Source organism: Sylvia atricapilla, chromosome 22, assembly GCF_009819655.1.
Source record: "Sylvia atricapilla isolate bSylAtr1 chromosome 22, bSylAtr1.pri, whole genome shotgun sequence".
NCBI lineage: Eukaryota > Metazoa > Chordata > Aves > Passeriformes > Sylviidae > Sylvia > Sylvia atricapilla.
In genome coordinates, this window is record NC_089161.1 from 3,778,923 (window position 1) to 3,798,192 (window position 19,270).

Sequence of the window (19,270 nt, forward strand, 5' to 3'; positions counted from 1 at the left end):
CGAGATATGCCAGTAAGTTTCACCTCCATTAATTATATGAAAGAATCTTGTATAAACTAACCCAACTGCAATGACTAACACTGCTGCTTTTTGTAACAGGACAGAGCTCTGCAGTAGATGTTACCAGTGCATGAATGTGTGAAAAAGGACATGTTTATTCATCATGGGCATGCTTAGATGGCGTTGTCGGTGGGGTATTTTTTCAGTATCCAAAATGGCTGTGAGTAGATGCTGGAATTTGACAGGGTCTGCACTCACACACTCCATGAGTTCTGTTGCCATGGACATGCAGCAGCATTCAGGGTAGATCATAGGAAGCTGCACTGCAGGTGCAGCCTACTCTAAATGGGTATTTATTTCTGCCTGAGCCAGATGGAAGCCAAAGAGCTCCTCACACTGCTTTTTACTCCCAAAGGTGGTTAAGCACCAGTGTTTATCTTCTGTAAGTTGGTCTTTGGTAAGTTACACGTCTGGTTGTGTTATAGGACCAGCTTTTTGACAGCTGTTTCTCTCATTTATTAATCCTCATATTGGGAAGAAAACAAACAAACAAAAAAAAGATGCTGTAACTGTGTTATAGTAAGCACCAAGAGAAGGTCTGTTGGGAGTCTCTTTCTCAGCATGAGGAGCCCACTCACCTGTGTGCTCAGTCATGTTGGTGAGTGGTTGGCTGTGAGACAGCAAGGTGGCAAGAGGTAGTGTTGCCTGGAATCAAAACACAAGCTTTCCAAACAATATTTAAGTGGTAATGTAAAGAGAAGTTCTTTAACGAAAGCATTCAGGTGCAAAAAACATAGTATGGGCACGAGCGGTATAGGATTTCTACAGTTTTTATAAGGTTAATTAATTAGTGTATGTAGCAGGTAAATTCAACAGTTCCATCCTTGTGCCTGCCCCTTGGAGTGTCTCCAGGAGGTTCTTTGCCCTGTATCTTGTTTTGACTCTCAAATGATGGTGCAAAACAAGATGTCCTTGTTAGAAATTCTTTCCTGGAAAATAAGACTAAATAGAATTTCAAGTGGCATAATGTATTAAAAAGGGTTAGCTATTGTTTTAAAGTGTGAAAAATGGTAAGAAAGTGCTAGAGACTCTAAAACTATATATTAGAAGCCTAAAAAGCTACAAATACATGTAAAAGCTAAAAATGTTTAGGTATCAGTGGGAGAATTCCCGTGACAGGTCTCTCAAGGCATGTGCCTCAGCTGCCAGCAGGCTGCTCTGTTCCATCTCACACCTGAGAGGTTGTTAGGGCAGCAGGGCTTTTGTAAAAAACTGCTGCTGGAAACATCACCGTTTTGTGTGCTTATTGCTCCTGTTTTCAGCAAGGGAGGAGTGGCCTGGACCCCTGCTTCCATGTAACATTGTAAAAAGAAAACTGCATTGCTGATGGAGTTTTACTGACTTGGAATTGCAGAGATCATTTTCAAGAGTGAGAGCATGAATTGGAGAAACCATTATTTGTTTAACTTATTTGTTTAGGTTAACAAAGGAGCAACAGCTAATGCCATTTGTTTCCAAATGATGACTTCTGTGCTACCGTTTTTTGTTGTATGTCCTCGTTTCTTACAAGTTTTAGAGGTTTTTAGGAATAACAGATGAAGTAGGAACTGGAGGAGATGAGGTCAAAGGCCCAGATGTGCACTGAGGGCAGGTTCTGCAGGGGCTGCTCTCAGTGTTGGAGGAGAAACAGTTGTTGCACTTTCAAAGCTTTGTGTAGGTGACAGCACGTGAGAAATTAGCAGGATGCGGATTCTGGAAGTTTGGGAGCATTTGCAGGTTTTGCCTGGAATGACCAATGATATGTGATTGATGTGGAAATGGGGTGGCTCTCTGTCTGGAAAAAGCAAACTCTGAGCTGTCTCAAAATGTACTGGCTGCTGTTCTGCCAAAGTAAGTCTGTAATGGCAAAATGTTCTTTGCTGCTTTGCATTCTGATAACATCCTGTGCGTGTCTGTTGCTGGAGTGCACAAACACAAGGAGTATTCCCAGGCCTGCTGATGAGCACAGGCTGACACAGCCCCTGGTGCTGAGAGATATCTGCAAACATGTCTGTCTGTGATACACAAGTTGGGTGTTTTCTGTACCTGTGCTGTTGGGAGTGTGCAGATACACAATCACAGGATTTGCTCCTGGATTTCAGTTTTCAAACCTTTCCAAACTGAGTGGTTTTCTTCCGGATTTATTTGGGTGAAATTACACCAGGATCAGTAAAGAGGGAGAGGCAGGAAATTTTACTGGCTGACTCTTGGGAGATGAGACTTGGTATCCTTCTGCAGTAGAAATTAAAATGCCTTTTAGGTGAAAAACCCCATCCAGTTGCTGTTGCCTTTAAGTAACAGTTTTCATCTCAAGGAAACCTGCTTCAGTAGAGGGGTTTTAGCTACTCACCATGCCCCTACACATATTTGCCTTCATATCTGTCAAAGCATCCTCTGTAGCCTCCTGCAAAAGAGAGCTTTGCTCCCAGTCCAGGCAGAGAGGTGAACAAATTGCACAGCTGCCTGCAGTGTGACCCTCTCTGCCCTACCCTTGGCAGGAGATGACCAGTCTCAAGGGGATGACCAGTCAGTCACCTTCTGCCTACAGCAAAACTTCTGTCCTCTATGGGGCAGAGCCAAGTGCACCTGTTACCTGTGATCATGAGTAATACAAACTCTCTTCATTCACTTTTCATGTACAAATAGGCCCCTTATCCCACCACGCTCTCGCAGTTTGATTAAATGCTGCTCTCCAGTTTCGGGGAGTAAGTGTGTAGCATCTGAAGTAATTTCTCTGGTAAGTACAGCTGCATTTAATACCTGAATAAACATCTGCTGTGTTTTGTTGTTCTCTGCATACATTTCCCTCTTTTGGCATTTTAGCAGCAAACCTTCTCCTACTCCTGTGCATCAGGGCTTGTATTTTTACATGGTTTTAATCTCTGTGCCATGCAGCAGACATTGCATTGAGGTATCTGGTTTCTTGCCTCTCGTAGTAAGATAGACAGTGGGGGAAATTTCAAAGGAGAGTCCTGTTTGTTTGAGTTCAGGACGATGTGTGAAAATGTCATATTGGCATACGCGTCACTGTACCTGCAACAAAAGTTTTCGAAGTAATTTCTTTTTTTCATTTACCTCTTGCAGGGGCTGAATGTATTTGGAGCTCAGATGTGTGTATTAAGTTGCAGACCGCATGCTCTGGGGTGTTGTTCTTATTGGGCCTTTCTGTCTTTCTTGTTTTGCTGCCTAAATGAGGTATCTGGAAAAAGGCAAGATCTCCCTTTTCTTAAATATCCCACAGGCCATTTCAGCTCTCAGAGCAACAGGTAACTCACCAGCCAGCCTTCTCTGGCTCTTGCACCCTGTCCTGTAAACTGATCTTCAGCATTTGGACTCATTCAGCATTTCCCTGGCTGGGCATTACGGAGTCACTCTGATGAAGCAGCTTTGTGTTACGCTTTACCCATGAAGCCATCGTTTGCTGTGACTTTCTCTGAGTAGGGCTGGTTCATCTGCTGACACCCCAGGACTGGGGAGGGCACGGGGAGAGGAGCTGCCACTCGCTGGGGCTGTTGCTTTCTACATTGCTTCAGCACATCCTGATGCACCCCCTGCACACTGTCCAAGTGAGCAACACGGTGTGAGGGGCAGAGACTTTGGCTGGCTGGAGCAGTTTGGGAACCAGGATGTATCTCCCAAGAGTCAGGGTTCAAAGCTCATGTTTGAAATCATCTTCTCTTCCCTTTCTGTATGTCAGCATCACGGCTGTGACTTCAGACACCCTAGCAGTGGTCATCTCTATTGCACGTGCTTTTTCCTTCCATCTGCTCTTCAGCACTTGCAGAGGGAATAACTCTGTGCCTTAGAAGCGCTTACTGTCTGGAGAATATGTAATCTGGGGAGGTGTTTGTTCAAGGCTTCATCAGTGCAAAATCAGATGTGCAGTTATATATATATCTATCAGTTTTGTGCATGGTTTCAGAGCTGCTGGCATAGGATGGTGCTTTTTGTTTGGAGACCTGCAAAAGCCAGGGCCCGTTTCCCATTCTGGGGTGCTCCACTCACAGCTGGGCGTCACTTGAGCTGTCCTCACTCCAGCCTCCATTCAGCTCAGGGAGACACTCCCAGAAGTGACCCAAGCCAGCATGACAGTGCTTGTAGACTCCTGGAGAGGTTTGCACATCATCCAGCAGCACCTGGCCTGCTGCTGTCACTTTCATTGCCCTCATTTCCTCTGTTGTGTAAAAAAACAGTCTCACTGCGAGTCTGTGTTGAAACATCTTCTCTATGAGCATTCTTTATACTGTTCAATTCTGTAAATCCCAGTGGTGTTCTTTTCCTTATGGAAGTTTATTAATGCTTGTAACTGCAAATGCTACACTTTGGTTCTCTTCCCTGCCTCAGTTTAAGACTGGAAAAATGTTAACCAAAGAAGATTGCCTTGTAGCATGAAGACAGTGCTTTATTGTTCACTTAAAATCTCTCCTAGCAGCACTTACTTAGAGGATTTCTGTTCTCAAGAGTCCTTGAAATTGTCAAAAATTCTTCCCTGGTCAACTTGTATTTTTTAACTGCAGTTGAAAATTTTGAGGGTTTATTACACTGAGTATTGATGAAGAGAAAACACCAGTCCCTCTTACTGGACTTTATATTGTTGTAATCAAATCAAGTGCCACTAAGTGAGGAACTCAAGAAGAGTTAAGGAAAGACTGAAAGGACATCTAAGACACAGGAAAGAATGCAGTGCAGACTATCCAGGAAAGAATTAACTGGTTGAAGGCAATTAGTTTTAGATTCTCTTGATGAGACATTTCAGATAAAGTAAATGGATTGATTACCTTGGTGCATGCACTGGTTCTGTCACTTCCTGTTTGTTGTGATTTGAGGAAGCAGCATGGTGTTCACAATAACACCTCAGAGCTTCCCCAGTGACACTCTGGCCATGGATTGGTTCCATTTTTGGTAACATCTGGAGGTATTTCAGTTCACTTGGCTCTGCCTGCTGCAGAGCCTGTGGTGAGCTGGGCTGGATCAGCTGCCAAGGAGAAGGAAGAACGTCCCTGGCATCCCAGGGGCAGCTCTGGAGAGGGGAGGAGAGACTGACAGCTGCAGGCTGCAGTGTGTTAGTGGAATAAAGGCCTCACAGTACCTGCCTGCACTCCCATCGGCAGTGGGGCACACACACTACTGCACTGAACAAAGAGATTAGTAAATTTAAAAAAATGATATTTTAGTGAATTTGCATGGTTATCATCTCGAGGCCTAAGTGTGTAAATGCTGTGGAATGCAGGGTTTGTTTTAAGCCATTACACACTAAATAACATCTTCTAGTAATACACCCGTGGCATGTTTCAGTTTGTACCTTTAGGGAAATTCTGTACTATTTTGTGTCTGTGTTTTTTCAGCAGTTATTGTTACTCCTGCATGTAAGTGATATAAATCCCACCTGACCAAGGAAAGTGTTGCAAATGCAAAGTGTGTGGCACTGTCCCATGTGCCATCCTTGTCTGTAAACTGAAGGGATGTGGTTTTAAGGATGGACCACTGGGTGGATGGAGAAGTGGCTGGATGGCCACATGCAGAGAGCTGTGGCCAGTGGCTCGTGGTACACATGGAGGCCAGGGACGAGTGGGGTCAGGAGTGGGGCTGATTCTGTTCAACATCCTTGTCAGTGCCGTGGGCAGTGGGGTCAGGGGCACCCTCAGCAGGGTTGCTGACACCACGGAGCTGTGGGCTGCACTCACACACCAGAGGGAAGGGATGGAGCCAGAGGGACCTGGAGAGGTGGGGCCGTGAACCTCAGCAAGTTCAACAAAGTGCAAGGTCCTACACCTGGCTGGGGCAATCACACACACAGACAGGTTGGGTGGAGAAGTGACTGAAAACAGCTTAGTGGAGAAACACTCAGGTCATGGTTGATGAAAAACTCCCCGTGTCACTGTGTGCTCCCCACCCAGAAACCAGCTGTGTCCTGGGCTGCATCCAAAGGGAGGAGGGCAGCAGGGGAGAAGGGGATTCTTACCCTCTGCTCTGCTCTTGTCAGAGTCCTGCACACAGTTCTGGTGTCCCCAGCATAAGAAGGACATGGAACTTTTGGAGCAAGTCCAAAGGACGCCATGAAGTTGATAAGGGGACTGAGCACCTCCCCTACAAAGACAAGCTGAAAATGTTGGGGCTGCTGAGCCTGGAGAAGAAAAGGTTGTATGGAGACCTCACGGCACCTTCCAGTGTGTGGAGGGTGCCACAGGGAAGCTGAAAAGTGATTCTTCATCCAGAACTGTAGTTGACAGAGTGAGGACTAATTGATGCAAATTAAAAGAAGGGAACGTTAGGTTAGATATTAAGAAGAAATTCTTATCTGTGAGGATTATGAGACACTGGAATAAGTTGCCCAAAGAAGCTGTGGCTGCCCCATCCATGGAAGTGTCCAAGGCCAGGCCAGATATGGTCTTAAGCAACCTGGGGTAGTGGAAGGTATCCCTGCCCATGGCAGGGGAGCTGGGGCTAGAAGATCTTCAAGGTCTCTTCCAACCCTTTACCTTCTAGGATGCTGTGATTGTCTGTTTCTGAACAGGACCCGTTTTAGTGCAAATGCTGAGCGCTGCAGTAATTAACTTCTGTTGGCATGTGTGTTCCAGGCAAACAGATGCAATAGTTCTGCACCAGTACAGATATTGCATGCTGTAGGTTGAAGTTTGCAGCAAAGCATGTTTTGCATTCTTCCAGTAAAAGTGCTTCATTAGTGTAGCCCTTGCATGTGAAGTGCTGAAGTGAGGAATAGCATGTCTCAGTGAAAGAGCCACCAGCTTATTTAATGTGCATGTTCTCAGTGAGAGATCTATAATAACAGGTTAATTTTACATTACAGTACTGAAGTGCAACAGAAAACACTTGGAAGTTGCACTGCAAATCATGCATTAATTGATGGTGTCTTAAACACAGCTTATCTAAGCCTTAAAAATTGTCCATTTGCACAGAGGCACAACACGTTTTCTAGCACAGCACCAGGGATTCTGGCTCTCCTGCTTCTAAATGGTGCACTACTAGAAATACTAGTTAAAAAATCAAGGGAGAGGCTGCTTTTCTGCTCCAAGAAAACAAAACTGGGTACACTGGAGTAACTTTATGACTCTTTTGGCTTACTGTGTCAGCCCTCCTGTGTTTCCTGCACTGAAAAGGGGATCTGGCTGTACTCAGCATGAAGAACCCCAGTCGGGGCTTGTTGCTGCCTTCTGTGCAGTGCTGAAACCTCCACTCTTGATGGCACCACAGACACCTTGTGCCTTCATAGACAGAGCTTGTGCAGATCCAAAATGTTCCTGTAGAGATTTCTCTGTAAAGCAGCAGGTAGTCAGGCTTGGCATAGCACTGTCCAAGTAGGAGCTGAGAACCCCTGGTGCTGTTGGCTCCCAGAGCACTGCTTGGCACCTGGGAGAGGCTGCTGGGCTGGGATTTCAGGAATGCCAGGGCCTCTCCAGCAGTGGCCTTCAGACTCTGAACACAGTGTGCATTTGGCCTAGCAGAGCCCTTTCTTTCTGTACACGAGATTCTCCAACACTGGGATTAGGATCATTAACAAAGGTCTAACCTGCATACAGGTTAGTCTGATTTGAGCCCCTGTTGGCCACATTTCACAAATACTGAGAATGCATTTGAGTGCTAGAGCCTTTGAGTCAGCTAAAGCAGAAGTAAAAGCAGCCAACTCCCTTTTCACTGCGGTTCTGACTAATAGTACATGCAGAAAAAGTAAATAATAAAATGGTGAAATGGAGGTGTATTTATAGAGATCATTTTATAGCCTTCATTGTATTCTTATTTTAGCAGGCTGGTGCAAGAGCCAAAAGATGTGTGGGTGTAAGTCTATGCACAGTAGCTGTAAACTGTCACTGCTGCTGCTCAGCTTTCCTGACATGTTTTCTTACTTTTATTTACTTGGGCTTTGTTAAATTCTTTCACTTGTAGCTGGTTGCATTACACAGACTTGCATCTTTGACACTATTTTTTTGTACTGTTTTGTTACTTGTCCTTTCAAGTTTTTGCAACATCATGTGAGCACTTGAGCCTTTACACGCTTAGCTAAATCATCTTTTTTTTCTTTGTGCAATCTGCTCCAGTTTTGTGGGGAACTTCCCCTTTTAGGAGCAGAGGAAAGACAGGTGGAGGCAGGTGGATTTCACTGCAGAAGAACTCCTTCTAAGCAGAGGCAGAGCCAGCCCCAAGCCCAGATGGGCACGTTTAGGGCAGCACAAGAATGCCTCTGGATTTGGTCTGGCTCCTTTGCAGGGAGCCTGCACTGCCACACAGCCAGGTTCTCAGCCTCAGAGAAGGTTTCCTGCTGCCCCAGCTCCAGTGAACAGCTCTGTTTCACTTGATGGGATTGAAATTATTCCCTTCTCTTCATCCTTTAATTTAATTTTTAACTTTCTCAGCTTTCAGTGATGGTTTAGCTCTTGTGTTGAGGAGTTAGAGGAGGTAATGTATGGCATGCATTTGAGAACGTAGACAACTGGGGCATCAGGCCACATCTAGGAAGAGTGACTTCCACACTGTAGGTACGTCTCCCCTGGCACACAGGATCCAGCTTCCTGCCCTGCTGGAAAAACACATGAACACAGTGCCAACAGCGTGATAAAACACAGGCACAGCAGCTGGGGTACTTGAGAAACCAAGTGCCTTTCTTCACACCCATACTGCTTCTTCTGCTTGTACATAAACACTTCGTTATGTGAAGTTCTCTGCCAACACCAGGCCTCCTTTCCAAGCTGGACAGAGTGATTTTCCCCCACTGTGCTGTCGCTGCCTCAGCACTGAACAAACCCTTTGCCATGACAATGGGAAGCAGCTGCAGGGTCAGGCAGGGAGCAGCAGTCCAGCAAACCCCAAGCAATCAGGCCAACACCAGAACAAAGCCCAGCTGTAGTTGCCAAAACTGGGGAAAAGCAGTAGCTGGAACCAAGTTTGTGTCTCCAAACGTGTTTGGGATCTCCAGTGGCCCCTTCTTGCGCTTCCAACTGTTTATGGTGTTGGGAAGGTGTTACCCTCCTGTTGTGTCTCTGGGAGCTGCCTCTTCTGCACGGGAGGTTGGAGTGATGAATCCTTTTGCTTGTTCTGTCTTCAAGAGGTTTGTAATGGAAGTGTTACATAGCTCCTCTTTGTTTTTTCAGAGTGAAAGAATTGAAAAAGGCCAAGGAACTTGAAGATACGCAGCAGCATCCCGTAGCAATGTGACATTGCTTTTCAGACTGTTTTCATTTTCTGTTTTTAGCAGAGACATGCAACAACAACAAAAATACCCACTGCAGTTCTGGAAATACCAGCTGCAGGATTTTAACAGTAATGTTTTGGTCATTGCATTTGCACTTTCATGGACAACTTTTAATTTGTTCAGCAAGACATCTTGGAACTCAATCTTCTGTTGGATCGTGGGGAAAACAAGACACCAGGAGGAAATCGTGAGTTGCTTCATTCTCCGAGAAGGAAGGAAGAAGCGATTAATTATCCTTTTCATATAGGGCTGTATTAAACAACATGTGGAACTGTACAAATATTATACCAAAAATATTGTTCAGAAAAGGTGGGAATGCACAAGCAACACAAGAATGCTGTTCCTGCACCTGTCAGTCATCTCCAAGAAACTGAAGCTTTGAGAGTCTCAGTGGAGGGGCTTAGATCAGTACATCTTTATTGGGTCCATGCATCCTCATTTCCTTCGCACTCCTGTCCTTTGTGTTTTATTTAAACCTCTACAGCACACTTAATGCAACTTTTTAAATCTGCAGGTTTTTAATACATCCCGTGGGAACTTACAGGAGGGGTTTGGTGTATGAGAGACACGGGTATTGCATGAGGAATGGAGAGAGCAGCTTAAGCAAGTTTTACACTTCCTTTTTTTTTCTTTTTTTCTTTTTTTTTTGTATTTTTACTAGAACCTGCAAACATATCAACTGTCATGTACTTTCTCTCATATTCAGCACTTTATTTTCTAGCCTTACCTTCATGTACTATTGTTTTAATTAAGTTCTCAAATAATTTGTAAAACATGTAGCTTTTTCTCTTATGTACTTGTCAAACCTCTTGTCATTTTGCAGAGTCACGTACATATGTTGCCTGGACATTTTATGCCACCTAAAGATCAGTGGTGCTGCATTCTGGCCAGTAAATTTCTTATTTTGGCTACTTCATCAAAATCTGGGCAGTTTCTGTATATATAGAAGGTAGAAATGGAAAATGAGAAAAAAATATTTGAAAGGGAATATATTGATTAATTACTAAATATTTTATTCACAAAGGGTCAATAACTTGGCAAGATAAAATTATTATTTGTATAGTTTTGTCTGAATGAACGAGAAGAGTGTGGATGTATTGTTTGTACATACTGTATATATTAAAGAGATATGTGCATGAACTCAAGAAAAAGAAATGAACAAAGCAAAGCATTAGTGGCTATGGTCTGTAAAATGAAACAAAAACTTTATTTCACTATAAGAAACTTTATTTTAAATGTTCTTTAGAAGAACATTTTTGCTAAAGCATGACTAAATGGCAAAAAAGAGCTACTGTATTTAGACTTAGGAAAAAAAGGCAGAGCAACATTACTTTAAAAAAAAAAAAAAAAAAAAAAAAAGAAAAAAAGGATATGTTTACATTTGATTTTGGCTACCAGGAGTTTGGTTCAGTTGAGTTTAATTTATGTATTCCTTCCTTCTTTTTTTTTTTTTACCCCCGTCTTTTTTTTTTTTTTTTTTTTTTTTTTGCCAATGGTGCCAAGTAATGTGAATGCTAATATTGCTTAAAAAAATTAAGTTACTTTTGCAAAGCAGATAATCATAAGAGTACAAAAAACGTATCTAGCTTAACACCATACACTCACTCCAATAAAGAACACTTAGAATGAACATAAAATGAAAAAAAAAAATAAATAGTACGAAAGTAGAAAATATGTTTCACATTTTCATATCTCCTGCTGGAAGTCAGAAAATGTAATAAAAATTGCACAAAAAATTTTAAAAAATTAAGTAAAACTTAAAAAAAAGATGCAAACTGATCCTGTAGGGGTGTCATGGTATATTGCTATTTCCACATAGTGAGGAGCCAAAGAAATTAGATTTTTTTTAAATTGAACTACTAATTTAAAACTGTCACAGATTCTCAACAATGGGAACCAGTTCTGATCTTCATTACACAGGAATGTAAGGGAAGAAACTCCTGAAGTCCGTGTCATTACTTGTGGGTCACGTACATGTGTCTGAGATCAGAAACTGCTCCTGTCTGTTTGTCTCGCTCGTGGCAGTTGAAAATTTCTGAATGAACTTGTGTAAATTTGAGATTGTTAGTTTTGGAATAGTTGTTCTTGCTTGATCCCGGCCACCAACTGCAATGTTTAAACGCAAGGCTTGTTGTGAAGCCAAAAAATATTCACACATAAGAAGCTTTGAAACTGGTGTCTTTAAAAGAAGAGTAAAAACAAAGATTGTGGCAAAAAAACTGGGGTCAGTGCTCTTGGTGCCTTTTCTATAATTGTACCTGTTTTTAATTACTTCTTTTCACTGCCAGCATTGAATTACAGTAGATGTGCTATAGCTCATTATCAGAATTCTCTTGTACATTTCTGAACTGCTGCTTTATGACCTGATTCAATTTTAAAAAAAGGGAAAAAAAAGCAAAACAAATGGCCTGGCGCTCGCACCGTGCCTGTGGGCAGCCTCATAGCCTCAATTTACTGTCTGCAATTGGAACCTTAACCTTGAAATTTTCCTCCCTCGCCAAAACAGGAGATGCTGAAGAATCTCCTTTGGAATGAATTGGAAATGCTCTGTATTAGTACTGGAAGAACTCTTGACGTTTTGAAACTGAAATATTGCACCCATTAACCAATACGTGACAATATAGAATTGATCTGTTCTTAACAAGAGTAGTGACCTCAGTGGAAATGTTTTAACTCCTTGTCTTTACAGAAAAACAAAAAAAAAGATTCAGTAATATACAGAGCTATTTCAAATTACTCTTCCAGATCCATGGGCCTGGTGGTGTATCTACTAATCTAGATCCTGCTTCAGCCAAACGTTTAAGCCTGTGCTGGCTGTTAAACATGCAGACAGTTCTGCAGCACAGCTCCAGGACTCCTGGCATGCTTGAAGCCAGCTCAGCTCCCAAGTGCTTTGTTGTGTCGGGCCGTAACCCTTCAGTGTGTCACTGGGGAGGGAGGAGCACTCCCCCGCAGTGAAGTGATTCTTAGAACCCTCTTCTTGGTTGTGGAACTTAATATTTTCACCTAAGATAAGTCAGTGCAGCTTTCTAGGAAAATTCAAATTCCCAAGTGCCAGGAGCCAGAACTTCTTCTGTCTTCTGATAATAGAACCGCTCCTTTGTGAAACACATTCGACAGCAGTAATACTGTGTGAAAGAAATACAGAATATAACATGAACCCCCTCTCTGGTTGCACGCTTATGGCAGTTCCACACAATAGCTGGTGCCCAATGGGGGGTCCCCAAGACTTGCATGTAAAACTAGTATAGATGTCTTCTCTTTTGTAAGTTTTATTTTTGTAACTGTGCATGTAAAGCATCACTGAATCAATGGATCTGTTGAAGAACTCAGCTGCTGGAACCATGCAAAATGTTTTGAATTGCCCTTAAAATATGGAAAATGTTTTCTGAATGCTTTATATTCTTTCTGCTGTAAATTAAAAAAGAAAATTTCCCCATACAAAGTGTGTGCCTTCTTCTGAACACATCTCTTCCATCCTACTTTGAGAGCAGAGTAGTCCTTTAGTCACTCTAAGGAGCCACACACACAAAAAGTTTCTGCTCTACAATATTTTGACAATATTTCTGCAATATTCTGACCTGCTTGTAAGAACATTGCATCTGATTTCTTACAGGTTCTGTCCTGTTAGTCCACAGCTTGCCCAGGAGCAGCCCCCAGAGCTTTTTCATTCCTCTTCAGTGGACAAGAATCACTTCAGGGTAATACGTGAGAAACCAAATAGAGCTGGCAGAAAAATGCTTAATCCTGCAGTGTACACTGAGTCAAATGGCAGAATTCTTGAGGGCTGCTGATGCAGAGACCTAAGAGGTCACAATTAATAATACAATTAACTGAGACACAAGCACTATTGATTGCACTGATCAGATATGTAACTTACATGAACTGGTCCTCAAGAACACAAGTACCAGACTATATGGCCATCCCAGCAGCCAAAAGCTGAAACCAGGTTTGATAAATTAATCATCTGGTCTATCAGAGACTGTGTTAGTACCATTATGAGTAAGCTCTTCCAAAACCCAGCTCCACAACTGAAGATGAGATTTCATTGAGAGAGTTTCTTCTTGACTGCAGAGAAAGTTTAAATATGTTTCAGAATAAATCAGCATTTAACTTTCCAAATTGCTCTCCCATTTTACATGGTTGTTATTTGCTGGGTTCTTTAGCATAGTGTCGGGTTGACCCAGTCCTGAAAGACGGCACCTCCTCCTCATCCCCAGGGACGCGGCTGGAGAGAACTGGAAGACCAAACATGAGGGGGAAAAATGCCTGGGGTGAGATAACGCTTAATAAGGGGAGAAAAAGATAACCTAGAAGGTGGTGGTGCAAAGGCAGCCCTGCGCAAGCCGATGTTTGCTCCCTGCCGGGGAGCTCCGGCCGGGCGGGGGACAGGGACAGCCCGGCCCGCCTCGGGCGCTGAGCGGAGCGAGCGGACACGTGTGATAACAGCACGAAACGTCTGTGTGTCTGTGTGTGCCAGTCTCTGTCTGTCCGTGTCCGTGTGTCCGTGTGTCCGTGTGTCCGTGTGTCCGTGTCCGTGTGTCCATGTCTGTCCGTGTGTCCGTGTCCGTGTGTCCGTGTGTCCGTGCCCCGCCGCTCGCGCCGTTCCGTTACCGCCGTTCCCGTCACCGCCCGGGGCAGCAGGGCCGGCACAGCGCCCCCCAGCGGCCGCAGCCCCCGACACCGGCCTGCGGGGCCACAGCCATGGCCCGGCCCCGCCCCAGGCCCCGGCCCTCAGCCGCCCCCGGCCCGGCGCCCGCCCCGAGCCCGCCCCGCGCCCCGCCGGCCCCGAGCCCACCGGCCCCGCCTCAATCCCGCCCCGGGCCTGCGCCCGGCCCTCGCCCTGAGCCCCCGCCGCGAGCCCGCTCCGGGCCCGGCCCTCAGCCATCGCCCCCGCCTCAATCCCGCTCCGGGCCCGGCCCTCAACCATCGCCCCCGCCTCAATCCCGCCCCGGGCCCGGCCCTCAGCCATCGCCCCCGCCTCAATCCCGCCCCGGCCCTCAGCCATCGCCCCCGCCTCAATCCCGCTCCGGGCCCGGCCCTCAACCATCGCCCCCGCCTCAACCCCGCCCCGGCCCTCAGCCATCGCCCCCGCCTCAACCCCGCCCCGGCCCTCAGCCATCGCCCCCGCCTCAATCCCGCCCCAAACCCGGCCCTCAGCCATCGCCCCCGACTCAATCCCATCCCAAACCCGGCCCTCAGCCATCGCCCCCGCCTCAATCCCATCCCAAACCCGGCCCTCAACCATCGCCCCCGCCTCAATCCCGCCCCAAACCCGGCCCTCAGCCATCGCCCCCGCCTCAATCCCGCCCCAAACCCGGCCCTCAGCCATCGCCCCCGACTCAATCCCATCCCAAACCCGGCCCTCAGCCATCGCCCCCGCCTCAATCCCATCCCAAACCCGGCCCTCAACCATCGCCCCCGCCTCAATCCCGCCCCAAACCCGGCCCTCAGCCATCGCCCCCGCCTCAATCCCATCCCAAACCCGGCCCTCAACCATCGCCCCCGCCTCAATCCCGCCCCAAACCCGGCCCTCAGCCATCGCCCCCGCCTCAATCCCGCCCCAAACCCGGCCCTCAGCCATCGCCCCCGCCTCAATCCCGCCCCAAACCCGGCCCTCAGCCATCGCCCCCGCCTCCATCCCGCCCCGGCCCCCGCCCATCTCCTCCGCCCATCGGCCGCTCCGGGCCCGGCCCCCGCCCTGAGCCCCCGCCTCAATCCCAGCCCGGGCCCGGCCCCCGCTCATCGCCCCCGCCCCGAGGTCGCCCAGGGCCAGCGGCCGGGCCGCGCCCTGAGCCCCCGCCTCAATCCCACCCCGGGCCTGGGCTTCACCCACCGCCCCCATCCGGAGCCCGCCCCGGGCGGGGCCCCCGCCTTGAGCCCCCGCCCCAATCCCGCCCGGGGCCCGGGGCTGGCCCGGAGCCCCCGCCCCAATCCCGCCCCGGGGCCGGCCCCCGCGCTGAGCCCCCGCCTCAATCCGGGCCCGGGCCTCAGCCGCCGCCGCCGCCGCTGTCTGGAGCCCGCCCCGGGCCCCGCCCCGTGACTCGTCAGCGCGGGGCGCCGCGCGCAGTTCCCGCTGGACCCGCCGGGGTGCTGTCGCCGTGGCTCCGTTGTCGTCCCGTCGCCAAGATGTGAGTGCGGGGCGAGCTGGGGAGCGGGGCGGCACGGCGGCGGCGGGAGCGGGGCCCGGGGCAGCCCCGCGGGTGGGGGCTCCGGGAGGGGCTGTGCGGAGAGGCGGGCGCGGCCGGCGGCAGAGGCGAGGCAGAGGCCGTGCCTTGGGCCGCCCCGCCTGAGCCGCTGCTGGGGCTGGGAGCGGGACGCCGGCCCGGGCTGCGCAGGCCTGGCTGGGACAGGCTCTGGCGCGTCTCAGAGCGGGGCCCGCCCTGCCGGGACAGCGCCTGCTGGGCACCGGGGCGTTGCTGTGTTTGGAACCTTGCAGGAAGCGGTGTCATTTCCGAGGCTGTTCACCTGGGACTGGCACTGAAGCAGCACCAAAGGGTGGCGGCAGCGCCAAAACAGTGATAAGTGTGCTGTACAGGGCCGGCTCCGAGCCTTTCCCTGTCTCCCACGTTGTGCCTGTACTTATTACTTGCAAGTTAGAGGCTAATGTGCAAATGTGTATATACAGGAAACAGTCACATTGGCTGTTTGGAGCGCCAGGATGCACTCAACAAGCATCCGATGTGAAAAAAGTAGGAACATGAAAAAGGAAATTGAGTGGAGATAGTTCTAGAAATATGCATTAAAAACCTGGCCAAGTGGTGAAAAGGTAATGAGGAGTAAGTACAGAAGCTCTTGCATCCATTATGAAGATGCAGAGTGTTGTAGCTGCTAAAAAGAGCTCTGTTATGAATTCAAAGGTAAATCCTTGTATTTTCCAAATTCTTTTTCCTTCTAGTGCTTTCTCTTTCTCTATATCAACCATTTCAAAAGAATAGAGAAGCATCACTGGAAAATCACATAGTTAGAATAAGTATTAAGTTTTTCGCATTTAATTTTTTTGTAAACTATTGTTTCCTGAAACTTAGTACTTGTGTTCATACGGGAAAGCCAGGACACCCCTGAGCCCAAACTTGTCACTCTTTGGGCCCTGTGGAGCATTGCTGGAGCTGTCCCCTGCCTCATTGCAAAGTGTGGTGTTAGCAAACCACTGCTGCCTCTTAGCACAGCAATTTGTTAATAAAAATGTTTGGGGCACTGCATGACTTGAGCACACTGTCATTTCTCACAGAGCAGTCACGTCACACTGAGCACCATTTCTCCCGTTAGAAACTGCGTTGTATTTGTTGCAAGGATACAAGTTGCCAGTTTTTCGGGACTGTCAGATGTATAATGATTCCTTTCTTTACTGCAGGTCAGCCAATGTCCCTGGAAGCTCAAATATGGCTGCTGGCAGCAATCGCCGGCTTCAGCAAACTCAGCACCAAGTAGATGAGGTAAAAGTCTGGTCTGATAGTGCTGTCCTCCTCTTCCTGTAGCAACCCTATGCAATTAGAAGGGATGTTTTTCCCTAAACAATTTTCCCTTCATTATATGAAGGGGAAGCAGAGATGTTCCCAGTGTCCAAACATTAGCTGTAGTGTTTTTGCTTGAGGATTTGGCATAAGTAGAAATTGTTTACAGAGAAAAAGCTTTTTTTCTCATCAGTAGCCATGAAACCTGACTACCAAATGTGAGTTTTGTGGAATCCAAATGCCAGGCTGGCTGGCAAGTATTTCTTGATGTGGCTTACTATCATGTTTATATTCCTCAACTCCTTCTGAAGCAAGCCAGGAATGATTTCCCAGGTTTGAAGGAATGCCAGCATTACTGACTTTTTAAAGTAGGCATTCAGGGCTTCTAGCCACAGGTGTATTTCATGGTTTTCTTTAACCTTATGGCTGTATATACTAAAAGGCAATAACTCCTGCTTCTGAAAAAAAACCCTGAGTACCTTGTGGTGCTGTCTGCTGGCTGTGGTTATGTTCCACTGCGTGGTCACTTACTGTGAGCCCTGGACGGCTGTAGGTTGTTGACATCATGAGGGTGAACGTGGACAAGGTGCTGGAGCGAGACCAGAAGCTGTCCGAGCTGGATGACCGCGCTGACGCCCTGCAAGCAGGAGCTTCCCAGTTTGAGACCAGCGCCGCCAAGCTCAAGAGGAAGTATTGGTGGAAGAATTGCAAGGTAAACTTGGCTTCTGTGCTTGCACTGTGCCTCTAACACTGTTACAGTTCGTGTTTCAAAAGGCAGAAAGAGTTTAGCCAGTGCTGCTGAAGTCACAGCATCTAGTTTTGAAAGCATGGCTCAGTGGCTGGGTGAAGTAACAACGAGCTGTGTTACTGGCCATGCTGCCCTAGGCAGGATCTTGTCTGATAATGGCCAGAGGGGAAGCATGTCAGTAATCTGAGGCTTTGAGAAACAAGAAGAAAAGGCTAAAAATGCATAGCTTGAATTAATGTGCAGAGAGTATTAGAAAGTGGAAGAAGCTCACTCAGACTCCTGTACTTGTAGCTGTTCCCAAAGGCTGGAATCATCTTTGGTGAGTAACACAACAGCTTGTGCATTCACTTGGGACAGGCTCTATGTGGAGAAAACCAGATTGCTCTGTTTGCCTGCATGCATGACCTGCCATCTCTGGGTGTTAGTGATGGATTGAGCTCGCTGACTGAAGAACCTTTGCTTGCCATATTAGATCTGACAAACAGTGCTAAAAATCCCTCTCAGGGGCTTTTCCTGTACCCTGAGGGATGCAGTTGCATGGTGTGTAGTAACTTGTATGTGTTTTTTTCACAGATGTGGGCAATATTGATAGCTGTTGTTGTCATTATCATCATCATCATTATTGGTAAGTTTGACCAAAATGGGGATTTCTCCTAGATTTGGAGTGGATGGTGTTAATTTGCTGACTGGTACAGTTTAAACAAAGGCAGGATACTCAGATGGAAGTGTACCCAACATGAATTTGTAATAGCAGTGATGGATTTAACAACAATCGTATGCAGTGAATGGCAGACTGTGATAACGTGGGAGCTCCAGTGCTGGAATCTCAACCACTAGTGGGAGTGACAGGTGAAAGTGAAAATACCAAGGACTTGGAACCCAGGAACAGCCTTGGGGTTTTTTTTGCAGCTGCCTTTTGCGGAAGTGTAACGTGAGATTCCACACACTGGCCTTGTGTGAGACCTGTTATCATCTGCCTTGGCTTCCTGGTTTTTTGTGGCAGTTACAGGTGCACTGCCGTACCGGGGAGGTTTTATAGAGGTTTGGCTGCTGAGTGAAATGAGACTAATGTTGGGTTAGGATAGAGAGCCAGGGAAGGGATGGTTCAGTCTTTGAGTCCTCATATAATTGCCAAGGGTTTAAAGTGAAGACAAAGTTTTTAAGTTTGTACTGTAACAGTAACAAACACACAGTAACCATTGGCATCAGAGAGACAGTCCTAGTGTGCAAGCAGGAGGGGAAAATACAAATAAGAAAGCCAACACTGGCAAATTCTTAAATTTAAGAGATTTAAAAGGGATTTATCTCTATTATCTTAAATTCTTAAAATGCAGGATTGTTATGGTGAGGGGCTGAAGGACATCGTCCAACCTTTTTCTTCTTTTTGTAGTCTGGAGTGTGTATTCATGAGTTACAAGAAGAAACTCAGTTCAACTGAAGGTGCCTTTGAGAATCTTCTTCAGCCTCTCCACTTCAAACCTGCTGCCTTCTCAGCCCATTTACTGCTGTTTAAAGCAAAACTATTTTGATTACCGAGATGTTAACTAACTTTACTGGTCGCCTTAAGACACTCCTGTCATTAATTACTAACCAGCACGGCTCACCACTCTCACAGTGCCTCAATGACCCGGGGCGGGCCACACCCTCCCCGGCCACGCCCCTCATCCGACCACGCCCAGGGGCGGGGCCGGCCCCGCACGTGGCGGCGGGGGCATGCGCGCGCACGGGGGCCGCGTGCGGCGCCGCGTGAGGGGCGGGGCGGCGCCCTCGGCCTGGCGGGCCCCGCCCACCGCGCGCGGTCTCCTCCAATAAAGCAGCTCCGAC

The 19,270-nt window shown here is 47.2% G+C and overlaps 3 protein-coding genes across 12 annotated transcripts in view; 2 read left to right on the plus strand and 1 right to left on the minus strand.

Annotated features, from left to right (window-relative positions):
- CAMTA1 (calmodulin binding transcription activator 1) overlaps window positions 1–12,689 on the plus strand; it is a 235,428-nt gene extending 222,739 nt beyond the window's left edge. For all 10 annotated transcript variants that reach the window (XM_066334262.1, XM_066334263.1, XM_066334269.1 and 7 more), the window contains one exon: window positions 9,144–12,689. In XM_066334262.1, the coding sequence (XP_066190359.1) occupies window positions 9,144–9,176 (33 nt within the window). In that variant the 3' untranslated portion in view covers window positions 9,177–12,689. The remainder of the gene's footprint in view (window positions 1–9,143) is intronic.
- Window positions 12,690–13,390: 701 nt separating this feature from the next.
- LOC136370902 (spidroin-1-like) lies at window positions 13,391–15,089 on the minus strand. The gene is made up of 2 exons (XM_066334590.1): window positions 13,859–15,089; window positions 13,391–13,482 (listed from the first exon to the last, which is right to left on the minus strand). Exons 1-2 carry the CDS (start codon window positions 15,087–15,089, stop codon window positions 13,391–13,393), a joined length of 1,323 nt encoding a protein of 440 aa, XP_066190687.1.
- Window positions 15,090–15,211: 122 nt separating this feature from the next.
- On the plus strand, window positions 15,212–19,012 carry VAMP3 (vesicle associated membrane protein 3). The gene is made up of 5 exons (XM_066334283.1): window positions 15,212–15,375; window positions 16,599–16,680; window positions 17,252–17,410; window positions 18,020–18,071; window positions 18,837–19,012. Coding segments are annotated over exons 1-5 (315 nt in total). The 5' UTR covers window positions 15,212–15,373; the 3' UTR covers window positions 18,857–19,012.
- The last annotated feature ends 258 nt before the right edge of the window (window positions 19,013–19,270 follow it).